Source organism: Pleurodeles waltl, chromosome 3_1 (assembly GCF_031143425.1).
Source record: "Pleurodeles waltl isolate 20211129_DDA chromosome 3_1, aPleWal1.hap1.20221129, whole genome shotgun sequence".
NCBI classification, from domain to species: Eukaryota; Metazoa; Chordata; class Amphibia; order Caudata; family Salamandridae; genus Pleurodeles; species Pleurodeles waltl.
This window is the reverse complement of record NC_090440.1, coordinates 974,012,019-974,034,714: the sequence shown is the minus strand read 5'-3', so window position 1 is coordinate 974,034,714 and position 22,696 is coordinate 974,012,019. Positions and strand designations below refer to the sequence as shown.

Sequence of the window (22,696 nt, the reverse complement as noted above, 5' to 3'; positions counted from 1 at the left end):
GAAATGTTTGACTAGTCATATAAAATGCTATCAGTTACAATACAATGATGAGGAGAGGGGTGTCCACAAGCCTTGTACCCTTAAGACTGTCTAAGTGAGCTCCCCAACGAGGAAGGGATGCATCTGTCACTTGCGGTTGTGGATCATGGAATGATCTCCCCAGTAATACAGTCCAACAATGGAGGAAAGGTGGTACTGAAGCCCAAGGCGAGACAGCGGTGATGGGATGCAAGCAATTCAGGGACCAGGAAGTGCACATTGAAAAATCTTAGGGCAAGTACTTCTGGGATACCCTTGCTAAGACGAGGAACTCCTAATGCCGCTGTCGGTGACCCAGGGGGTGAAGTCTTGTAAATTTGTGGGTATGAGTGACACTACTGCCGCACTACTGATAGCATGACGGAGTGGAACCAGACTGTTTGCTAAGCAAGTCCACCAGAATTAGGTTACATTTCTAAGATTCTCAACATTGACCTAGAGTGACAGATAGTTTGGGGCAGGAAGCATTGAATGAGGGGGTTGGGGATAGGTGGTTTGGGAGAATTGGGAAGATGTTGAATTAGGTGTTCTTGTTCTACAACAGGTTTACAATGATACATATGTCAAGTAGGCTAGTGGTTTATTCCCCAAGCTGGGTATGCATGAATCAGCACGCAGAGGGCGGCTCCTTCAGACTCTGGGGTGTCAGGACCCCAGATGATGTTTTAAACTTGGTGCCCTGGAGCCATCATGGGCTCCCACTTAAACAGCACACAAACTGCACATTGACACACATGATGTAACTAAAGGTCAATTGTGTATTATTTCATGGAATGTCAATGGGTTAAATAAAATAATTTAAGGAGGAGCAGTCATGCTATTCTAGAGGTTGAATACCTTCTGGCTTAAGGCAAAATATTTTGAAGCCACTGAGTGCTTGGTTAATTTGCAGGCAACATTATATGAACATTTAAGATGGTTGTCAGAAAACGTGCTATGTTCTACTGCCGAGGTAAAAGCAAGGAAAGAGTGTAGGAGCTGGAGGGAAAATCTGTCAGCTGGAGACACACCCTGCCAGTACACAAAGAGCAGTTCAGGCAGCTTGAGAGGTTTAAGCACACAATGAAAGTGACAATGGCGGAGTCTGCCCGTTATGCCTGGCTACACTTCCAGCATAGAACATACAAATGGAGGTAAACCTTGCAAGTTCCTTTATTGGCTCACTGATAAAGTAAGTCAAAGCAAGGGTGGTCCGCTCGATCTCTAATGAGTCATGGCAAATAATCACAGAGGGCGTTGAAACTGCAAAAGACTTGCACAGTATTATACTGCCCTCTATGCTAGGCGAGAGCCTTCAATGATAGAAGGTAATGCCACAAGCACTTAATTGGGCCTTGGGGGAGCTCTCACAGAAAGATCAAATAGATCCTGAATTCTTTATTACAGCCGACTAAATTCTTCAAGCGATAATGGACCTGCCCTCTACTAAGGTACTTAGCCAAGAGGATTCCCAGTGGCATTGCTGATACGGCCACACTTACAAGTGCTTTTTGAACAGGTCCTTACTTCAGGTTTGCTCACACACGATTTACAAGACATCTTAATCGCAGGGAATCCAAAATCTGGTGAGTTCCATGTAGTGTCCTGCATGATTTTAGAACAGAACCTTTCTGGCTCCCAGCAGGCTCGGTATCAGTGTGACGTAACTGCTAGAATGGAAACTAATGAAAGCTTGGTTTGGAATGTTAAAGTCACAGGTACATGCAGAGGACTAAAGAGGTGTGATTTACAGCTGTGTGTCTGGCCTAGTCGTGGGAGGGTATCCAGGCTGGGGAAGACACTATAACTGGAGATGAAAAAGGGGATAAGTTACCGTAAGAAGAAAGTGCTCTCCTGGGGAGTTCGTTGAAATGCCGAGTCAAGGGTTGGAATAGGAGGAGAAAAAGTGCAACTCCAGCCGGTGTGAAGCACTGAATGAAAAGAAAACTTCAGTAAAGCCTACGCATCGTTAGTCAAAAAGCTATGACCAAGAACATAAAAAAAGGTACTGCTCTTTCACGCAAAATAAAGTTATACATTGTATGGAGTGCTTTTGTTGAAGGTGAATTCATTCAGGTTTACAAAGCACAAAGAAAATGATCAAATATTGAATAGCGTTGCAAGGCAGAGATCAACCAGGAAACAGTCATATCACAGTTGACAGGGTTTTGCCAATGGAATGTTCATATTTACAGCGCCCAGAAAATTGGCAGAAGACCGTTCTGCCGATGGAGCCCATCAAGAACGACCCTGAGACCGGCCCATCGCTGGGATGGGAAAGGACATGAATGGAACAGGTCCAAGTTTCCAGCCTTTGGAATGTGGGTGTGTTTTTGGTTGGTGCGGGCACCACCACTTTTCGATACAGCCAAAAAGCAAAATATTGGCGACAGATGGACTGCCTGGATAGAGACATTTGAAGCTTTTGTTGATGCACTTAAAGAGACTAATAACAGAGATTATCATATATCTCAAAAATCTTGCTGGTGATGGTGTGAAAGAGGTCATAAAGAAAATGTTGAGAACTGACTAACAAGTCACATACTGTAAGATTAAGAAGGCGTTGAATCCCAAATTCAATCCAGTACCAAATGCTGATTATGAGTGATACGTTTTCAGACAAGAACATCAAAGAGTTGGTGATAAAAACTGATGAATTTGTGGAAAGACTGGATACACTCAGACACTAAGTTCAATTAATTTAATGAAGAAGAAGCCATGTGGCTTGTTATTGATGAATGCTTGTCTGATAAACACTCAGAAGATGAATGCTGAGAGAAACTCTTTGTCTCGAGCAAGTGCTGATGGCTGCCAGAGCCAAGGAACATGCTGAGAAACACACTGCTAACATGGAGGCTGGAGGTGCCCAGAACGAGTCAGATGTGAGTGTGAAAATGAATTTGAAACAAAGACTGATGGTTACAAAGTGATGGCTACATCCAAAATGAAAATGTCACTTACCCAGTGTACATCTGTTCGTGGCATCAGTCGCTGGAGATTCACATGTTCTGCATAGCTCGCCATCTGGTGTTGGGTCGGAGTGTTACAAGTTGTTTTTCTTCAAAGAAGTCTTTCGAGTCACGGGACCGAGTGACTCCTCCTTCTGTCTCCATTGCGCATGGGCGTCGACTCCATCTTCGATTGTTTTCCCCGCAGAGGGTGAGGTAGGAGTTGTGTTGTAGTAATAGTGCCCATGCAATGGAGTGACTAAGTATGTACCTATTTAAGGTGGAAATAATATATACAAATGTACAAAGTTGAAGCTAACTTCCGAACTGCTACAGGCTCCCGGGGAGGCGGGTGGGCACATGTGAATCTCCAGCGACTGATGCCACGAACAGATGTACACTGGGTAAGTGACATTTTCAGTTCGATGGCATCTGTCGCTGTAGATACACATGTTCTGCATAGACTAGTAAGCAGTTATCTCCCCAAAAGCGGTGGCTCAGCCTGTAGGAATGGAAGTGGTTTGAAATAACGTTCATAACACGGCTTGACCTACTGTGGCTTGCTGTGCGGATAGCACGTCTACACAGTAGTGCTTGGTGAACGTGTGTGGCGTAGACCATGTGGCTGCCTTACATATTTCTTGCATTGGGATGTTCCCTAGAAAGGCCATGGTAGCACCATTTTTTCTGGTTGAGTGTGCCCTTGGTGTAATGGGCAGTTGTCGTTTTGCTTTAAGGTAGCAGATTTGGATGCATTTAACTATCCATCTGGCTATACCTTGTTTTGATATTGGGTTTCCTGCATGAGGTTTTTGGAATGCAATAAATAGTTGTTTAGTCTTTCTGATGTTCTTCGTTCTGTCAATGTAGTACATTAATGCTCTTTTGACATCTAAGGTATGTAGTGCCCTCTCAGCTACGGAATCTGGCTGTGGGAAGAACACTGGTAGTTCCACTGTTTGATTTAGGTGGAACGGTGAAATAACCTTTGGTAAAAATTTTGGATTAGTCCTTAGGACGACTTTATTTTTGTGCAGTTGTATAAAAGGTTCTTGTATTGTAAACGCCTGAATTTCGCTTACTCTTCTTAGAGATGTAATGGCGATGAGAAATGCAACCTTCCAGGTTAGGAACTGTATTTCGCAAGAGTGCATGGGTTCAAAAGGTGGACCCATAAGTCTTGTTAAGACAACATTTAAGTTCCATGAAGGAACAGGTGGTGTCCTTGGTGGTATAATTCTTTTAAGGCCTTCCATGAATGCTTTAATGACTGGTATCCTATATAGGGAAGTTGAATAGGTAGTCTGCAGGTATGCAGATATTGCTGCAAGGTGTATTTTAATGGAAGAGAAGGCTAGGTTAGATTTTTGTAAATGAAGCAAGTAACCTACTACATCCTTTGGAGTTGCGTGTAAAGGTTGGATCTGATTATGATGGCAGTAGCAAACAAACCTCTTCCATTTACTTGCATAGCAGTGCCTAGTGGACGGCCTTCTGGCTTGCTTTATGACTTCCATACATTCTTGGGTAAGTTGTAAGTGTCCGAATTCTAGGATTTCAGGAGCCAGATTGCTAGATTCAGCGATGCTGGATCTGGATGTCTGATCTGTTGGTTGTGTTGTGTTAACAGATCCGGCCTGTTGGGCAATTTGATGTTGGGTACTACTGATAGGTCTAGCAGTGTTGTGTACCAGGGTTGCCTTGCCCAAGTTGGTGCTATTAATATGAGTTTGAGTTTGTTTTGACTCAATTTGTTTACCAGATAAGGAAGGAGAGGGAGAGGAGGAAAAGCGTAGGCAAATATCCCTGACCAGTTCATCCATAGGGCATTGCCTTGGGACTGCCTGTGTGGGTATCTGGATGCGAAGTTTTGGCATTTTGCGTTCTCTTTTGTTGCAAACAAGTCTATTTGAGGTGTTCCCCAGAGTCTGAAGTAAGTGTTGAGAATTTGGGGGTGAATTTCCCATTCGTGGACCTGTTGGTGATCTCGAGAGAGATTGTCTGCAAGTTGATTCTGGATCCCTGGAATAAACGGTGCTATTAAGCGAATGTGGTTGTGAATTGCCCATCGCCATATCTTTTGTGCCAGCAGGCTCAACTGCGTTGAGTGTGTCCCCCCTTGTTTGTTTAGATAATACATTGTTGTCATGTTGTCTGTTTTGACAAGAATGTATTTGTGAGTTATAATTGGTTGGAAAGCCCTTAATGCTTGAAAAACTGCTAGCATTTCTAGGTGATTTATATGCAGTTTTGTCTGATGTACGTTCCATTGTCCTTGTATGCTGTGTTGATCGAGGTGTGCTCCCCACCCTGTCATGGAAGCATCTGTTGTTATTACGTATTGTGGCACTGGGTCTTGGAAAGGCCGCCCTTTGTTTAAATTTATACTCTTCCACCATAGAAGCGAGAGGTAAGTTTGGCGGTCTATCAACACCAGATCTAGAAGGTGACCCTGTGCTTGTGACCATTGTGATGCTAGGCACTGTTGCAAGGGCCTTATGTGCAGTCTTGCGTTCGGGACAATGGCTATGCATGAGGACATCATGCCTAGGAGTTGTAATATCATCTTTGCTTGTATTGTTTGTGTTGGATACATGCGTTGTATGATCTTGTTGAAATTTTGAATTCTTTGTGGACTTGGAGTGGCTACTCCTTTTGTTGTGTCTAGTATGGCTCCCAGGTATTGTTGTACCTTGCCTGGCAAAATGTTGGATTTTTGCAAAGTTGACGGTGAAACCGAGTCTGTAGAGGGTTTGTATGATTTGATTTGTGTGGTGTAAGCACTTTGTTAGTGAATTGGTTTTGATTAGCCAGTCTTCTGATGTGTGCAGCCACTACTGCTAGACATTTGGTGAAGACTCTTGGTGCGGTTGTTAAACCAAAAGGCAATACCTTGAATTGGTAATGTATTCCTTTGAATACGAACCTTAGGTATTTTCTGTGCGATGGATGTATTGGTATATGGAAATACGCGTCTTTGAGGTCTAGGGTTGTCATGTAGTCCTGTAGTTTTAGCAATGGTAACACTTCTTGTAGCGTGACCATGTGAAAGTGGTCTGATTTGATGTAGGTGTTCAGTATTCTGAGGTCTAGGATTGGTCTCAGTGTTTTGTCCTTTTTTGGTATTAAGAAGTACAGTGAATAGACTCCTGTGTTTATTTGTGTGTTTGGTACTAATTCGATTGCATTCTTTTGCAATAGTGCTTGAACTTCTATTTCCAGAAGATCGGAATGTTGTTTTGATAAATTCTGTGCTTTTGGTGGTATGTTTGGAGGGAATTTTAGGAATTCTATGCAATAACCATGTTGGATAATTGCGAAGACCCAAGTGTCTGTAGTTATTTCCTCCCATGCTTTGTAATAATGACCTATTCTTCCCCCCACTGGTGTTGTGTGGAGGGGGTGAGTGACATCTGAGTCACTGCTTGGTTGTAGGGGTTTTGGGGCTTTGAAATTTTCCTCTATTCCTAGGGAATTGCCCTCCTCTGTATTGACCCTGAAAGCCTCCCCTGTACTGTCCCTGGTAGCTGGACGGTGTTGCCTGCGAGGTGCTGGCTTGTGTGGCCTGACCCCGAAACCCCCCTCGAAAGGGTGTCTTGCGGAAGGTGCTGTAGGTTCCTCTGCTCTGCAGGGAGTAGAGTGCGCCCATGGCTTTAGCAGTGTCAGTGTCTTTTTTCAGTTTTTCGATTGCCGTGTCCACAGTTTACGTTGTGGAATTGTGCCGCTCTAGCCACCACTTGAGAATATGCTGTGCTGTCTTCTGGTGGTGAGGGCTTTGTTGGATATGCCTCCGGACTGTTGTCCGACACTGGGGCGTCATATAAGTCCCAAGCGTCCTGATCCTGGTCACCTTGGCTCATGGTGGTGTGAGCCGGGGAATGTGACGGGGTTTGTGCTGGTGAGACGTTAATTACAGGTGGAGGAGAGGGTGGCGGAGTCACCTTTTTCACCATCTTGGTTTGTGGTGCCTGGTCTGTTTGAAACTCCAGTCTCCTTTTTCTCCTAACAGGGGGAAGGGTGCTTATTTTTCCTGTTCCCTGCTGAATGAAAATCCGTTTCTGCGTATGGTCCACTTCGGTGGATTGCAGCTCTTCCTCAAACCTATGCTTTCGCATCTGAGAGGATAGCGATTGCTCCTCTGTATAAGAGCCTGGACCTGGGTCGGTTACGGGTTGTTTCGGCACCGAAACCCTGTCTGTATGTTTTTTCGGCTCCGAGGTGGCTTTTTTCTTTTTTGGAGTCGAAACCTCTCGGCGTCGATCTTCGTCGGTGCCGCTGTCTCGGCGTCGAGCCGTTTCGGCACCTTGGTGTCGATGTTTTTCTGCAGCACTTTCTCGATCCCGAGAAGGCTGCGTGCCGGTGTCTCGACCGGAGTCGGACGATTTCGGCACTGTATGGGCCTTTTTCGGTGCCGATGGTCGGTCACCGAATTTATGGGTCGAGCCATGGCCTGATGGCAGTGGCGTCCCCTGGGCCTTGTCACTTTTCTTATGTGTTGTTTTCGACGTCTTACTCACGGTTCTTCGATCGTCGAATTCCTCGGAGTCCGATTCGTGGATCGAAAAGGTTTCTTCTTTCTCTTGTTCCCCGAACTCTCGGTGCGCTGTTGGCGTGGACGCCATCTGAAGTCTCCTGGCTCGACGGTCACGGAGTGTCTTTCGGGACCGGAACGCGCGACAGGCCTCGCAAGTCTCCTCACTGTGCTCAGGTGACAGGCACAGGTTACAGACCAAATGTTGGTCTGTATACGGGAATTTGTTGTGGCATTTGGGACAAAAACGGAACGGGGTCCGTTCCATCGGCGTCGTCCTACACGCGGTCGGGCCGACCAGGCCCTGACGGGGGTTTGAAAGCTACCCCGAAGGGCACCGGAGCGCGTCGACCTTCGATGCGGAGTTGAATCTAACTACGCCGATCCCGAACGCAACAATACCGACGAAAATCTTCCGATATTTACTAACTTTCCGTTCCGAAACTCGGAGCGACAGGAACACGTCCGAAACCGATGGCGGGGAAAAAAAACAATCGAAGATGGAGTCGACGCCCATGCGCAATGGAGACAGAAGGAGTAGTCACTCGGTCCCGTGACTCGAAAGACTTCTTCGAAGAAAAACAACTTGTAACACTCCGACCCAACACCAGATGGCGAGCTATGCAGAACATGTGTATCTACAGCGACAGATGCCATCGAACATGTATTTTCTTTTCTTTGTGAATAACTTATCTCAAAACATATTCAAATAAAATAAACAATACATCCAGGATTGTAAAGCAGGGCAAATCACGTGAGGGACTCATGGTGCTGAACTGTAGACACGGGGGGATTAACTGATTTTCCCAGAATCACACAATGCTCCCCCAGCTCTGAAGTAACCAGCTCAGGCTGTAGTGCCACATCATCTTTCATATTAATATGTGAAACTGCTTTGCTTGTGCAATGTACAACATTAAGATTTGTAATAAACTTTCATCTACCAGTTGGAAACTTCTCTGAGTAAAGTGCCCTTATATTTGGAAAGCTGTCTACACTATTTAAAACCACGAGTACATTTTCTGCAGGCCTTGTTAGGTGATCCAGTGAGCAGGTGGGACAAGTGGTTTTCGTTTCAGGGCAAGCAGATTTCTGGAGCATTTAGTCCCTTGGACAAGTAGGTTTTTAAATAATTCCACAACCCTGTAGGAAATAACTTTAATGTCTGCCATGGCAGATGGGGAGGGTCAGTGCAAAAACAGGTACCACCCCAACAAAAACAACAACTTAACACAATCCCAAACCTCAGAGATGGCCACAGTTTTCATCCTTACCTGCTCTGGATGGAGTTGACAGCATGCATGGCAGCAGCTGCTTCTTGGGCTTTCCTATTCATCCCACCAGGTGGAGGGCACATACCACTGCCCACTTGAGGGGGCATGGCCATGTTGGGTACATAGGGTCTGTTGCCCATGGCTGCATGGCCCATCCTTCCACCATACTGCGACATGCCAGTTTGACCATGCATCTGCCCACCACCAGCCATGGGGTTCATGCTGCCACCGATTCCAGGGCTTGAGTAGTTAGCATTGGGCATAGTGTTGTAGCCTGGTTGCCTAGAATAACCACCTGGAGAAGTAAATAATAAATAGTTACATACACGTAGTCCTGGTTCTGCATTGTAGGCATCTTCACTGAAGTAATAGACAATAGCCTGTGTTTGTAGGTGCTGCAATCTAATTTTGGGAAAGGCACCCTTACATTTATATATTAAATATTCAGAAACTTTTCTCTGGATAGGCTTTGTTGGACTTCATTCACTGCATTTTGTGATGGCTGAACTCCACACCCTCTCACAATTTTATATATATTAGATATCAGTGTTCCTGGGTCCACACATGCTGCAGGGAATTATTCTAATGATTATGACTTAAAGGAAGATGCCTACTATGATGAAATGTCTACTAGTTAGAAGTAGAGAAGCATATGCAGCAACGTCTGCACAACAAGAGCAAATCAATAATAGCAAGGCAACAACAGTCAAATAAAAGAAAGCCAATGGCACAAGTACTGTCTGTAAGACAGACGCAAAAGAACACCTCTGTAAACAAGAGAGTGATGCAATAGTAAGATCCGTTTTTTACCTATAATCCAAATTCGGGACTGTAGAGCATGAAATTACTGAACACTAGAACACTTCCAACCGAAAGGACCCATAAAAGCTTTTGCCAAATAGACCAACCCCTTACTCCATGAAATATGATTTTTTTAAGTAGAATTAGTCTATACTACCAATTATGTTGCTTCAAATGTGTTATTTTATTTTTGCTTTAAAACAGCAAATAAGGGAAATGGGAATGTGCACATGCCACCTTCCAGAAACTGTTTCACCATAAGGCATGCAGACGCTCCAAAGCCACAAAAGACTGCTGTGCCTAAGAGCAAATCATGTTGAAAGCTAGGTTCAGGAGAAAAAAAATGATTTACATTTTATACATGCACTCTCCTGGCTTTTCCATCAGCTATTTGTATATTTGATGAAGAAACCCCTGGTGAAATACTAAGATTGCAAGTAATCCATTTTTCCTTCACTGACTTTTATTATAGCAAATCATGAGGTCGAGAATAGGAAAAAGATTAAAATGTTAGCTAAAAGCACTGCGCAACTGGCTCTACTACTTGTATGCCAGCAGCGGGTTGAAAACTGAGGCAGTAGACTTGTAATAACGAAATGGTTACTTACCAGTAGGAGTAGTTTTTATAGTAGTGGTTATCTCCATGCTGTCACTCGGCAATCTATGCTTTTTGTTTCTGAAAAAGCAGCATTAGCTGCTCTCCACTCCAAGCACACGAGCTCCATGACCCTCAGATAGCATGATGCAAAATATAATTTGATGCAATAGTTCTGGACAGGTCACAAATCACTTATGGCATACTAAAGTACTATGATAAACAAAAACAACTTACTCTTTTTTAAATTTTTTGATATTATTTACCTCTTTTGAGTCAATCGATTGAAATTAAGTCTAAAATAAGAGGAGCTAAATTCTGTTGGACAGGAAAAAGTAGGGGCAATGGAAGAAAAACTGATTCCATTTTAAGCCTGAAATGGGGCCCAAAGGTGGATGGTAAAACTAAAAAAAAAAAAAAAAAAAAAAAAACTGAACCTACATTTTGTAGACCTTTCTTGATTATGGCTACTTTTCATCAATAACGAAATGGGGTTTACCAGAAGGAGCAGTTTTACAGCCTGAAGAGTCTTCTGGATTCACATGCTGTGCATTATTCCACCTTCTAGTGGTTGGGTCCGGAATTGTCTGTTTTCCCTTTTTCTTTCTTTCCTTTTATTTTTTGTAATTTTGGCAACTATTGAACACCATTTGGTGCTTGGTCGGTCTCTTGTGTGACATCAGATGATGCTCTGAAAGTTCCTTTCATGGTAGCCATCTTCAGATTCTTTTTCTATTCTAGTTCTTCTCTTTCTCCTTATTTTTTTCTAACACTTTATCTTTACATATGACCTCTTTCTCACCTGTTTATCTTGTTCTCATTTTTGGGAAGCTGGGTGGGTCGCATGTGAACCCAGAAAACTCTTCAGGCTGCAAAAGTACTCCTACTGGTAAGTAACCATTTCGTTTTGAAGCATGAATCCTTTTCGAGATTCACATGCTGAGCATTCGAGTATGTAGCGGTATCCCCTTCAGGATGAAATGATGAGCTCGCAAGCAGGTGCTGTAGTACGTTCAGTCCCACTTGAGCTTCCCTATGCATTTGTAAGTCCACACAATAATGCTTTGTCAATGTGTGTGAGAATGCCCATGTTGATGCTGCACAGATAGTGTCTATGGGCACATTTGCCATGAATGCTAGTGTTGCGCCCTTCTTTCTTGATGAGTGGGTTTTAAGGCGATGAGGTAAACATTTGCCAGCAGAGGTGTAGCATGTTTGTATTATCTCCACGATGAGACCCCTTGCCGGATTTGGCATATGAAACTAACAGTTTGTTTCCCTTGCAAAACTGTTTGGTTTCCTCTTGGTAGTATATCAGTGCTTTTCTTACATCAGCGCATTTCTTACATCACATCAAGAGTATGTAATGTTTTTTTTTTTCCAGTTGTGTCAGTGGGTTCTTAAAGAATACTGGCAACTTGATGCTTTGGTTAACGTGAAAGTTGCTCACCACCTTAGGTAGGAATTGAGGATTTGTCCCGAGGACTACCTTCTACTTGTAAATTTGCATGTATGGTTCCTGTATTGTTAGCGCTTGAGGCTTGCTTACTCTTCATAGTGATGTGATTGCTATCAAAAGGACAGTTTTAAATGTGGTAAACCGGAGCTCTGCTTTGTGCATAGGCTGAAATTGGTTTTGTCATCAACTGTGTTAATACCGTGTTGAAGCTCCACAATGGGGCTGGTACTTTCCATGAGGCGAGGGTCAATTCGTTTGGATCGCTCCAGGAAGGTGCAGTGAAAATTATTTTTACACAAAGCTCACATGGTGTAGGCCACAACTGCTGCCAAGTGTACTTTGAGAGATGAGTAGTTGACCCCACTGTCCAGCAGGCGCGAGAAATAGGTTATTACTGTTTCCTGTCTAGATATTGTATCCAAGGTATTGTTCTTTGTGCACCATAGGAGGTACCTTTTCCATTTTGATGCACAGCATTGTCTTACTAATGGCTTTCTAGCCTCCTTCAGGAGTTCCATAGTCCTAGGTGGTAGGTTTAGATTTCCAATTTCTATGTATTCAGGCACAATGCTGTTAGATTGAGTGTTGCTTGTTCCGGGTGGAGCACTCGCGCCCCTTTTACATTTTGAGACGGTCTCGCTCCATCTTGATGTTGATTATTTGTCCTTTGGACTGCAAGCAGATTTGAACACCAGATTTGTCTGGATCAATGTGGGGCTATTAGGATGAGATTTATCCCTGGTTGCCTGGCCTTCTCCAGTACTTTTGGTATTAGGGGAATCAGAGGAAAGGCATAGGCAAATCTCCCTCACCAGTTTAGTGACAGGACATTCCCTTCTGACTGGTGGTGTTAAAGCCTGAAGGCGAAGAGTTGGCATTTTCTGTTTTCTTCTGATGTGAACAGGTCAAATGTTGGTATGCCCCAAATCATGAAGGTTTTTTCTAGGCTTTCTTGTTTTATCCCCCATTCGTGTGAGCTGCTTTCCTATCTGCCTCTATGTTGTCTTTCCTGGTAGGTGGCCTGTTTGTAAGTTGATTTGTTGTGGGATCGCCCATTTCCATAACTCTTGGGCTAGTTGGCTTAGGGTAAAAGACCTTGTGCCCCCTTATTTGTTCAGGCAGAACATTATTGTTGTATTGACTGTTTGCATTAGTATGGTTTTCCCTGCTACTTGTGTTTGAAAGGCTTTCAAGGCTAGTAGCACTGTCTTCATCTGTAGGAAGTTGATGTGTTTTATTCCATCTGCCTTGTTCCACTTGTCTCAAATTCTCAAGTTGCCTGTGTGTGCTCCCCATCCCTTCTGAGATACATCAGTTATAATGGTCACTGATGGGAGCTGTTGTCCTGAAAGGTCTCGCCTTGGTTATGTCTTTGGATGCCCACAACTGCATCTACCTATGTATTCTCTCTGTTACAACCACTAGGTCCTCCCAACTATTGATGAATTGTGACCAGCTGTTGCCTAGCCATTTCCGGAATGGGCGCATGTGGAGTCTTGCATGTGTTACGAGGGGGATTCATGATACCATCATGCCCATTAGTTTCATGACTGCCCTCACGGTCAGAGGTTGCCCCCTCTGGTGAAGGCGAGTTTGCTCTGTGATTGCCTGTACTCTCTTCTGACTAGGGTAGGTGTGTGCTTTTCGTGCATCCAATCTTGCTCCTAGGAAAATCTTCTCCAGTTGTGACTCTGGGGATGATTTCTTGTGGTTTATGTTAAAACCCAGTTTTTGTAGGGGTGTGATCACTGTTTGAGTATCGCTTTGACATATCTTTTTTGTATTTGCTTTTATCAGCCAGTCGCCCAGATAGGAGTATAGATGAATCCCCTTCCTTTTTAGGAATGCTGTGACTGCTGCTAGGCATTTTGTAAAAAAAACCTTGGTGCCGAATTTATTCAGAAAGGTAGGACTTTGAATTGATAGTGAACCTTCTTGAGTACAAACCTGAGGTACCTTTTGTGTGCTTGATTCATATGTATGTGCAGGTAGGCATCTTAAGTCTACGGTTGCCATGTAGACACCCTGTTGTAGAAGTTGGATTACATCTTGTAGTATTGTCATTTTTAAACGTTATGTGCGGAAGAATATGGTAATGAATCTGAGGTCCACGACTGGTGTCAGTGTGAGGTCCTGTTTTGGCATCGGAAAGTAAGGAGAGTAGTTCTCCTGGTTTAACTCCCTTTTTGTACTCTTTCTGTTGCATGTTTGTGTAGGAGTTATTTTACCTCCTTTCTTAATTTTACCAGTTCTTTTTCCTGATACTTCTTCCCCTTTGGTGGTCTTGGTATTGGAGGGCTTGTTAGTTCTATACAGTAACCATGGTGTAAGATGTTTAAAACCGATTTGTCAGATGTTATCTTTGGCCATTTTTATGGGTAATACGTTATTCTGCCTCCTAATGGTGTTGTGTGTGGGTCTGGGGCTGAATTTGAGTCACTTTGAGGATCCTCCTCTGGGGGTTTGGACTCTGGCCCTCCGTCTACTACGAAAAGGCTGCTTTGCGAGGTGTTGACATTGTTGGTATTCAGATTGCTGGCCAGCCTCTTGTGTTGTGCCTTGACATTATTGCTGTTTTTGTTGGCCTGTTGGGAAAGGTCCTCTTTTTAAAGCTCTTCTGGGTGCGTTTACTCTCCTGAAAGTACCCCTGTATTGTAGAGCACCCTTCACCTTTGCCGTCTCGTTGTCCTTTTTGATTTGTTGCAAGGACTCACGTACTTCCTGTCCGAATAAGGCCTCTCCTGTGAAGGGCTTACTAGTAACGGAGGCCTGGACTTCCGGTTTAAAGCCTGAGATCTTGAGTCAGGCATGTCTTCAGAGGGTTGTGCCAAACACATTTGTTTGGTAGCAGAATCTGCTGCATCTAATGCTGATTTTAAACAAATATTTTCCCCTCCTGAATAATAGCTTTGGCTCTTCTCCTTCTCTATCTCAACCCATTGTTGGTGACCATATCCGTTTAGGACGGCTTTAGAATAGGCTATACACCATTGTGCTGCCGCTTCTCTTTCCATTTTCTCCCTACTATATCCGGTCTTTTGCTTTCCTTCTCAAGACGTGGTCCTGTAGAGGTATGGGCATGACTCCTCCTTCTGGCCTCAGTGGTAATGATGGAGTGTGCCACAGTATTTCCTTGGATGTATTTGAGATCCTTTGAAGAAAGTTTGTACTTCCTCTCTATTTTTGGTGTTACGCCTTTACGGGAAGCCTGGCTCTCTGAAAGTTTCCTTTCCCATGGTCCAGTGTGCTAGGTAGCATAGTAAGATCTACTTTTCCCTTACTTGTTGGCATAAGGGTTTCTAGGAGAAAGCAAAAGTCTCTTCTTTCCTCCTCCAAGGATACTCAAAAAGATTCGGCAGCTGGTTTGATGAGGCCATTGTAGAAAGTGATGTGGCCTACAGGCGAAGGCCTCAAGGGTTAGTTTTCACCCTCCTCTTCTGGGCTTTCTGTTTCAAGCGCATTCCAGTCTTCCTCAAAAACTCCCATTGTTTCCTCCCCTTTGGGATCTCAAGAGTTTTCCCCAGGTGGTTCTGGTGTTGCAGGGGCTTCTAAGGCTGTCTCTTCCTCTTCGAAGTCTGCGGTCGTGGAGGGCCTGCTTGGGATTCTGAATTCCTTCAGCGCCTCGTCAAATTCCTTCTTGCGCGAAGAAGTGTTTCCATTTCGGCTTCCAGGTTTTGCCTTGCTTTATCCACCTCCAATGCCTTTTTGACATCCTTTGTCGAGGATGCCCTCTTTTTTGGAACAGTCTGTACCTCCTCTGAAGGTCTCGGGGTCTCTTTCGAGGGTTCTCGCTCCACAGTGGGTTTAATCTGTTTCGACATTTTGCCTTCATCGGTCTCCCTGTGATGGGATCCATGGCCTTTTTGTTTCGCAGTTGGCCCTCGATTGCTGTTTTCTTGGGCATCGGGCTGCCTTATGTGACTTCTTTTCGGGGAACATGGTCTTCAAAGGTTTTGGCGATCTTCTTACCTTCTCTGTTTTTTTCTTGGAGTACTTCGCTGATTTTTTCGCCCCGTATTTCTTTTTGACGTCACCTGTCACCTTTGAGGATTTCTATGTCTGATCCCTTGCGGTCTGTTGCTCGTCGTCGCTAAGGAGGCGATTGTGGTTTTTGGCTGAACATTGCTGATGAGGTCCTTCTCTTTTTTTCCGGCGAGCTTTTAGAGTCTTTAACACAAATGCGGTGCAGGCCTCACTATTGTCATCCTTGTGGTCTCTTGGCAGGCAAAGGTTGCAGACTTCGTGCGGGACACGCTGTGGAAATTTGTAGTGGCAGTTCGGTCAAAACTTAAAAGGAGTGTTCTCCATGACCCCTACATTGCTTCATTCTCTGGCCACGCTGAGAACTCTGGCGGGGTCACTCGCCAGGGAGTGGGGAGGACTACCGAGGCACATCTGACGTCACACAGGGAACAGACCAAGCACCAATCTGTGGTCAACTATGCCAAAAAGAAAAAATGAGAGCAGAAAAAGGGAAAAACTTACAATTCCGGACCCAACCAGTAGATGGTGGAATATTGCACAGCAAGTGAAATCAGAAAAGGATTCATGCTGCAAAACTGTTTAAGGCCAGCATTGATAATCAGAGACAAAAAGGTCAGTAGGTCTTTACTATTCTAGGTTAATGTTTCCCTTATTATAATGGTTGTTGTATGTACTATAAACCCATATCTGTGGTCAGTCCACACTTACGGGGTGCACTGACAAAGGTAAATGCTATAACTAGGGTACTCAGATTTAACTGTCTTAACCGATCTAACTGTCTCTGACCTCACACTGTCTATGAACTCTCCAGGGCTCATTATGTCAAGATATACAGATCTCACAGGTGTTAAGTATATGCAATAGCCAGCCCAGATCGAAGCACAGGGTTGAGAAAACAATCCAGCCGCACTGGGCGAACAGGTCTGATACACAGGAGGCAAGTAGGCACCAGAGTTGAGAATGCCAAACAGCTGTAGTGTGAGGATGACAGAGCTGCACTGAAAATGTGCAAAAGAAACTGAGGGACGCTGAAGTAAGGCCTATAATGAGCATTGATGTCTGCTTTAGTAGTCAGATGAGGGTCTGAATTTAATAGGATTATGTGGAGAAGGGTTTTGAGGGACAATGATGTGAATGATCAGGACACTGTACAGGGGATGGCCAGAGGAATATGGTGGTGGAGGAAAGGGGCTAAAAGGCTTTGTAAGTGGATAGGAAAAAAGTTAAAGAGGAAAGTGAGGAAAACATGGAAGACAGAGAAAGTGTCAGGAGAACAGGGTAAGCTGGAAGAGAAAAAGGCAGGTGTGTGGAGAACAGAATGTGAACATGGGAAAGTGTGCCAGGAGGAGTATGAAATGAGGGGAGCGTTGCAGATTGTTGGGGGAACAGTATGAAAACAGGAACTGCGTGTCAGTGTGTTGTAAATCAGAGGAGTTATTGAATGAGGAGTATTGGAGTACAGGAGGAGTGAGACAGAAATGGGAGCAAGAGTGAATGATGAGGGTTTGAGGCCTTTATTAGGCTACAGGGGCAGTCACTGGTTACAGATCAGTATTCTGATGTGGATAAGGTTCACCACGAATGCCCCAGTACCAAAGTAATGCTGCTCCTTAAATTTGATAGCCCTGGGAGAATCAGGTAACCTTAGGGTACTTGACTGTTTGCAGGTTGTGAAGTTGAGCAGCCAAGGCTTAATTATAGGAGGTGACAGGCATTAGCTAGAGCTTAACACAGTAAACCACACTCAGCACTGTTGAGCAAGTATAGATTATGTACTAAAAATAAGTTCAAGATGAAACCTTGTGGCACCCTCTGGAGCTGAGATATGACAGTTTTTCTTCAGCATTTACACACATGTAAACCTTTTTATGTATCTATATATTTATTACTATCCTCCTATTGGCAGAAAAGCCTTCAACTCTCTCCAATTCACCACTGTCTCATCCTATTCCTTTTTAAATATATTATCTATCTCCACTCTCTGACTCATCCCAAACCTAATTTTACTATGATCTCCTAAATAACACTTTCTAAACTCTTTCCCTCCTCTAGTCCTCATTTATCCTATTCAACTAACAGGCTAACATGTCCACGGCTCAAATTAACAACCTTTATTTCACTATTGTAGGAGGCTGGCTGGTTTATGATGTACACCTATGGTGTGGCACCCTATACTGAGTCCAGACAACCCTTAGTGATAGTGTTTAGGTAGCCAGATAGCACACGCTCTAGGGGTAGCTGTAGTGAGCAGCTAAAGCTAACGTGGGAGAAGTGTAAAGCACTTGCAATACCACAAAAATCAGTCAGTAACCATCCACAAGAAAGAACCACAGTAGGTGTTGCAAAATGAAAATGTCACTTCCCCAGTGTACATCTGTTCGTGGCATCAGTCGCTGAAGATTCACATGTTGTGCATAGCCCGCCATCTGGTGTTGGGTCGGAGTGTTACAAGTTGTTTTTCTTCGAAGAAGTCTTTCGAGTCACGGGACCGAGGGACTCCTCCTCTTTGTCTCCATTGCGCATGGGCGTCGACTCCATCTTCGATTGTTTTCCCCGCAGAGGGTGAGGTAGGAGTTGTTTGTTAGTAATAGTGCCCATGCAATGGAGTGAATAAGTATGTACCTATCTAAGATTTAATATATTTACAAATGTACAAAGTTGAAGCTCACTTATAAACGGCTATAGGCTCCCGGGGAGGTGGGTGGGCACATGTGAATCTTCAGCGACTGATGCCACGAACAGATGTACACTGGGTAAGTGACATTTTCAGTTCAATGGCATCTGTCGCTGTAGATACACATGTTGTGCATAGACTAGTAAGCAGTTATCTCCCCAAAAGCGGTGGCTCAGCCTGTAGGAGTGGAAGTAGTCTGAAATAAGGTTCTTAGTACGGCTTGGCCTACTGTGGCTTGTTGTGCTGATAGCACGTCTACACAGTAGTGCTTGGTAAATGTGTGAGGCGTAGACCATGTGGCTGCCTTACATATTTCGTGCATTGGAATATTCCCTAGGAAGGCCATGGTAGCGCCTTTCTTTCTGGTTGAGTGTGCCCTTGGTGTAATGGGCAGTTGTCTTTTTGCTTTAAGGTAGCAGATTTGGATGCACTTAACTATCCATCTGGCTATACCCTGTTTCGATATTGGGTTTCCTGCGTGAGGGTTTTGAAATTCAATAAACAGTTGTTTGGTTTTTCTGATGTTTTTAGTTCTGTCGCTGTAGTACATTAGTGCTCTTTTGACGTCTAATGTATGTAGTGCCCTTTCAGCTATGGAATCTGGCTGTGGGAAGAACACTGGTAGCTCTACCGTTTGATTTAGGTGGAACGGTGAAATAACCTTTGGCAAAAATTTAGGATTGGTCCTTAGGACTACTTTATTTTTGTGTAGTTGGATAAAAGGTTCTTGTATTGTAAACGCCTGAATTTCACTTACTCTTCTTAGAGATGTGATGGAGATGAGAAATGCAACTTTCCATGTTAGGAATTGTATTTCGCAAGAGTGCATAGGTTCAAATGGTGGACCCATGAGTCTTGTTAAGACGATGTTGAGGTTCCATGAAGGAACGGGTGGTGTCCTTGGTGGTATAATTCTTTTGAGGCCTTCCATAAATGCTTTAATGACAGGTATCCTAAATAGTGAAGTTGAATGGGTAATCTGCAGGTATGAAGATATTGCTGCTAGGTGTATCTTAATGGAAGAGAAGGCCAGGTTCGATTTTTGTAAGTGTAGTAAGTAACCCACTACATCTTTTGGAGATGCGTGTAATGGTTGAATTTGATTATGATGGCGATAGCAAACAAATCTTTTCCATTTGCTTGCATAGCAGTGTCTAGTGGATGGTCTTCTGGCTTGCTTTATGACTTCCATACATTCTTGTGTGAGGTCTAAGTGTCCGAATTCTAGGATTTCAGGAGCCAGATTGCTAGATTCAGCGATGCTGGGTTTGGATGCCTGATTTGTTGATTGTGTTGCGTTAACAGATCTGGCCTGTTGGGCAACTTGACGTGGGGTACTACTGATAGGTCTAGCAGTGTTGTGTACCATGGTTGTCTTGCCCACGTTGGTGCTATCAGTATGAGTTTGAGTTTGTTTTGACTCAATTTGTTTACTAGATATGGAAGGAGAGGGAGAGGGGGAAAAGCATACGCAAATATCCCTGACCAGTTCATCCATAGGGCATTGCCTTGAGACTGCCTGTGTGGGTATCTGGATGCAAAGTTTTGGCATTTTGCGTTCTCCTTCGTTGCAAATAAGTCTATTTGAGGTGTTCCCCAACGTTTGAAGTAAGTGTTTAGAATGTGGGGGTGAATTTCCCACTCGTGGACCTGTTGGTGATCGAGAGAGATTGTCTGCAAGTTGATTCTGGATCCCTGGAATAAACTGTGCTATTAGGCGAATGTGGTTGTGAATTGCCCATTGCCATATTTTTTGTGCCAGCAGGCACAGCTGTGTCGAGTGTGTCCCCCCCTGTTTATTTAGATAATACATTGTTGTCATGTTGTCTGTTTTGACAAGAATGTATTTGTGAGTTATGATTGGTTGAAAAGCTTTTAATGCTTGGAAAACTGCTAGTAGTTCGAGGTGATTCATATGCAGCTTTCTTTGATGTACGTCCCATTGTCCTTGTATGCTGTGGTGATTGAGGTGTGCTCCCCACCCTGTCATGGAAGCATCTGTTGTTATTACGTATTGTGGCACTGGGTCTTGGAAAGGCCGCCCTTTGTTTAAATTTATGTTGTTCCACCATAGAAGCGAGAGGTATGTTAGGCGGTCTATCAACACCAGATCTAGAAGCTGACCATGTGCTTGAGACCATTGTGATGCTAGGCACTGTTGTAAGGGCCGCATGTGCAACCTTGCGTGTGGGACAATGGCTATGCATGAGGACATCATGCCTAGTAGTTGTAATATCATCTTCGCCTGTATTTTCTGTGTTGGATACATGCGTTGTATAATGTTTTGGAAATTTTGAACCCTTTGTGGACTTGGAGTGGCTATTCCCTTTGTTGTATCTATTGTGGCTCCTAGGTATTGTTGTACCTTGCACGGCAGAATGTGTGATTTTGCATAGTTGATGGTGAAACCGAGTTTGTAGAGGGTTTGCATGACCTGATCTGTGTGGTGCTTGCACTTTGTCAGTGAGTCGGTCTTGATTAGCCAGTCGTCTAGATACGGGAATACGTGTATTTGCTGCCTTCTGATGTGTGCAGCCACTACTGCTAGGCACTTTGTGAAGACTCTTGGTGCAGTTGTTAAACCGAAGGGCAATACTTTGAATTGGTAATGTATTCCTTTGAATACGAACCTTAGGTATTTCCTGTGCGACGGATGTATTGGTATGTGGAAATACGCGTCTTTGAGATCTAAGGTTGTCATGTAGTCCTGTTGCTTTAGCAATGGTAACACTTCTTGTAGCGTGACCATGTGAAAGTGTTCTGATTTGATGTAGGTGTTTAGTGTTCTGAGGTCTAGGATTGGTCTCTGTGTTTTGTCCTTTTTTGGTATTAGGAAGTACAGTAAATAAACTCCTGTGTTTATTTGTGTCTTTGGTACTAGTTCTATTGCGTTCTTTTGCAATAAAGCTTGAACTTCTATTTCCAGAAGGTCTGAATGTTGTTTTGATAAATTCTGTGCTTTTGGTGGTATGTTTGGAGGGATTTGCAGAAATTCTATGCAATAACCATGTTGGATAATTGCGAAGACCCAAGTGTCTGTAGTTATTTCCTCCCATGCTTGGTAATACTGACCTATTCTTCCCCCCACTGGTGTTGTGTGGAGGGGATGAGTGACATGTGAGTCACTGCTTGGTTGTAGGGGTTTTGGGGCTTTGAAATTTTCCCCTATTCCTAGGGAATTGTCCTCTGTATTGGCCCCGAAAGCCTCCCCTTTGGTACTGTCCCTGGTAGCTGGACGGTGTTGCCTGTGAGGTGCTGGCTTGTGTGGCTTGACCCCGAAACCCCCCTCTAAAGGTTGTTTTGCGGAAGGTGCTGTAAGTGCCTCTGCTCTGCGGGGAATAGAGTGCGCCCATGGCTTTAGCAGTGTCAGTGTCTTTTTTGAGTTTCTCAATCGCCGTGTCCACTTCTGGTCCGAAAAGTTGTTTCTCATTGAATGGCATATTGAGCACTGCCTGCTGTATCTCTGGTTTAAAACCAGACGTTCGTAGCCATGCGTGCCTTCTTATAGTGACAGATGTGTTAATTGTCCTTGCAGCTGTGTCCGCTGCATCCATAGAGGAGCGTATCTGATTATTAGATATGTTCTGTCCTTCCTCAACCACCTGTTTCGCCCTTTTTTGTAGCTCTTTGGGTAGATGCTCAATGAGGTGTTGCATCTCGTCCCAATGGGCTCTGTCATAGCGCCCAAGTAGTGCTTGAGAGTTAGCGATGCGCCACTGGTTTGCAGCTTGTACTGCGACTCTCTTTCCGGCTGCATCAAACTTGCGGCTTTCTTTATCTGGGGGCGGTGCATCCCCAGATGTGTGGGAGTTGGCTCTCTTGCGAGCTGCTCCTACTACGACAGAATCTGGTGGCAGCTGTGAGGTGATGAAAACAGGATCTGTGGGAGGTGCTTTATACTTCTTTTCCACTCTTGGTGTTATAGCTCTACTCTTGACCGGCTCCTTGAAGATTTCCTTTGCGTGCCGAAGCATTCCTGGGAGCATAGGCAGGCTTTGGTAGGAGCTATGGGTGGAGGAGAGGGTGTTGAATAAGAAGTCATCCTCGACTGGTTCCGAGTGTAGGGACACGTTGTGGAACTCTGCTGCTCTAGCCACCACTTGTGAGTATGCTGTGCTGTCTTCTGGTGGTGAGGGCTTTGTAGGATACGCCTCTGGACTGTTGTCCGACACTGGGGCGTCGTATAAGTCCCAAGCGTCTTGGTCCTGATCACCTTGGCTCATGGTGGTGTGAGCCGGGGAATGTGATGGAGTCTGTGCCGGTGAAACGTTAGTTACAGGTGGAGGAGAGGGTGGCGGAGTTACCTTCTGAGAGGGTGGCGGAGTTACCTTTTTCACCATTTTTGTTTTTGGTGCTTGGTCTGATTGAAACTCCAGTCTCCTTTTTCTCCTAATAGGGGAAGGGTGCTTATT

At 44.3% G+C, this 22,696-nt stretch overlaps 1 protein-coding gene across 2 annotated transcripts in view; it reads right to left on the bottom strand.

The window, feature by feature from the left end:
• Positions 1-22,696, bottom strand: part of ARID1A (AT-rich interaction domain 1A) — a 593,039-nt gene that overhangs the window by 293,936 nt on the left and 276,407 nt on the right. For both annotated transcript variants that reach the window (XM_069224049.1, XM_069224050.1), the window contains exon 8: positions 8,772-9,066. In XM_069224049.1, the coding sequence (XP_069080150.1) occupies positions 8,772-9,066 (295 nt within the window). The remainder of the gene's footprint in view (positions 1-8,771; positions 9,067-22,696) is intronic.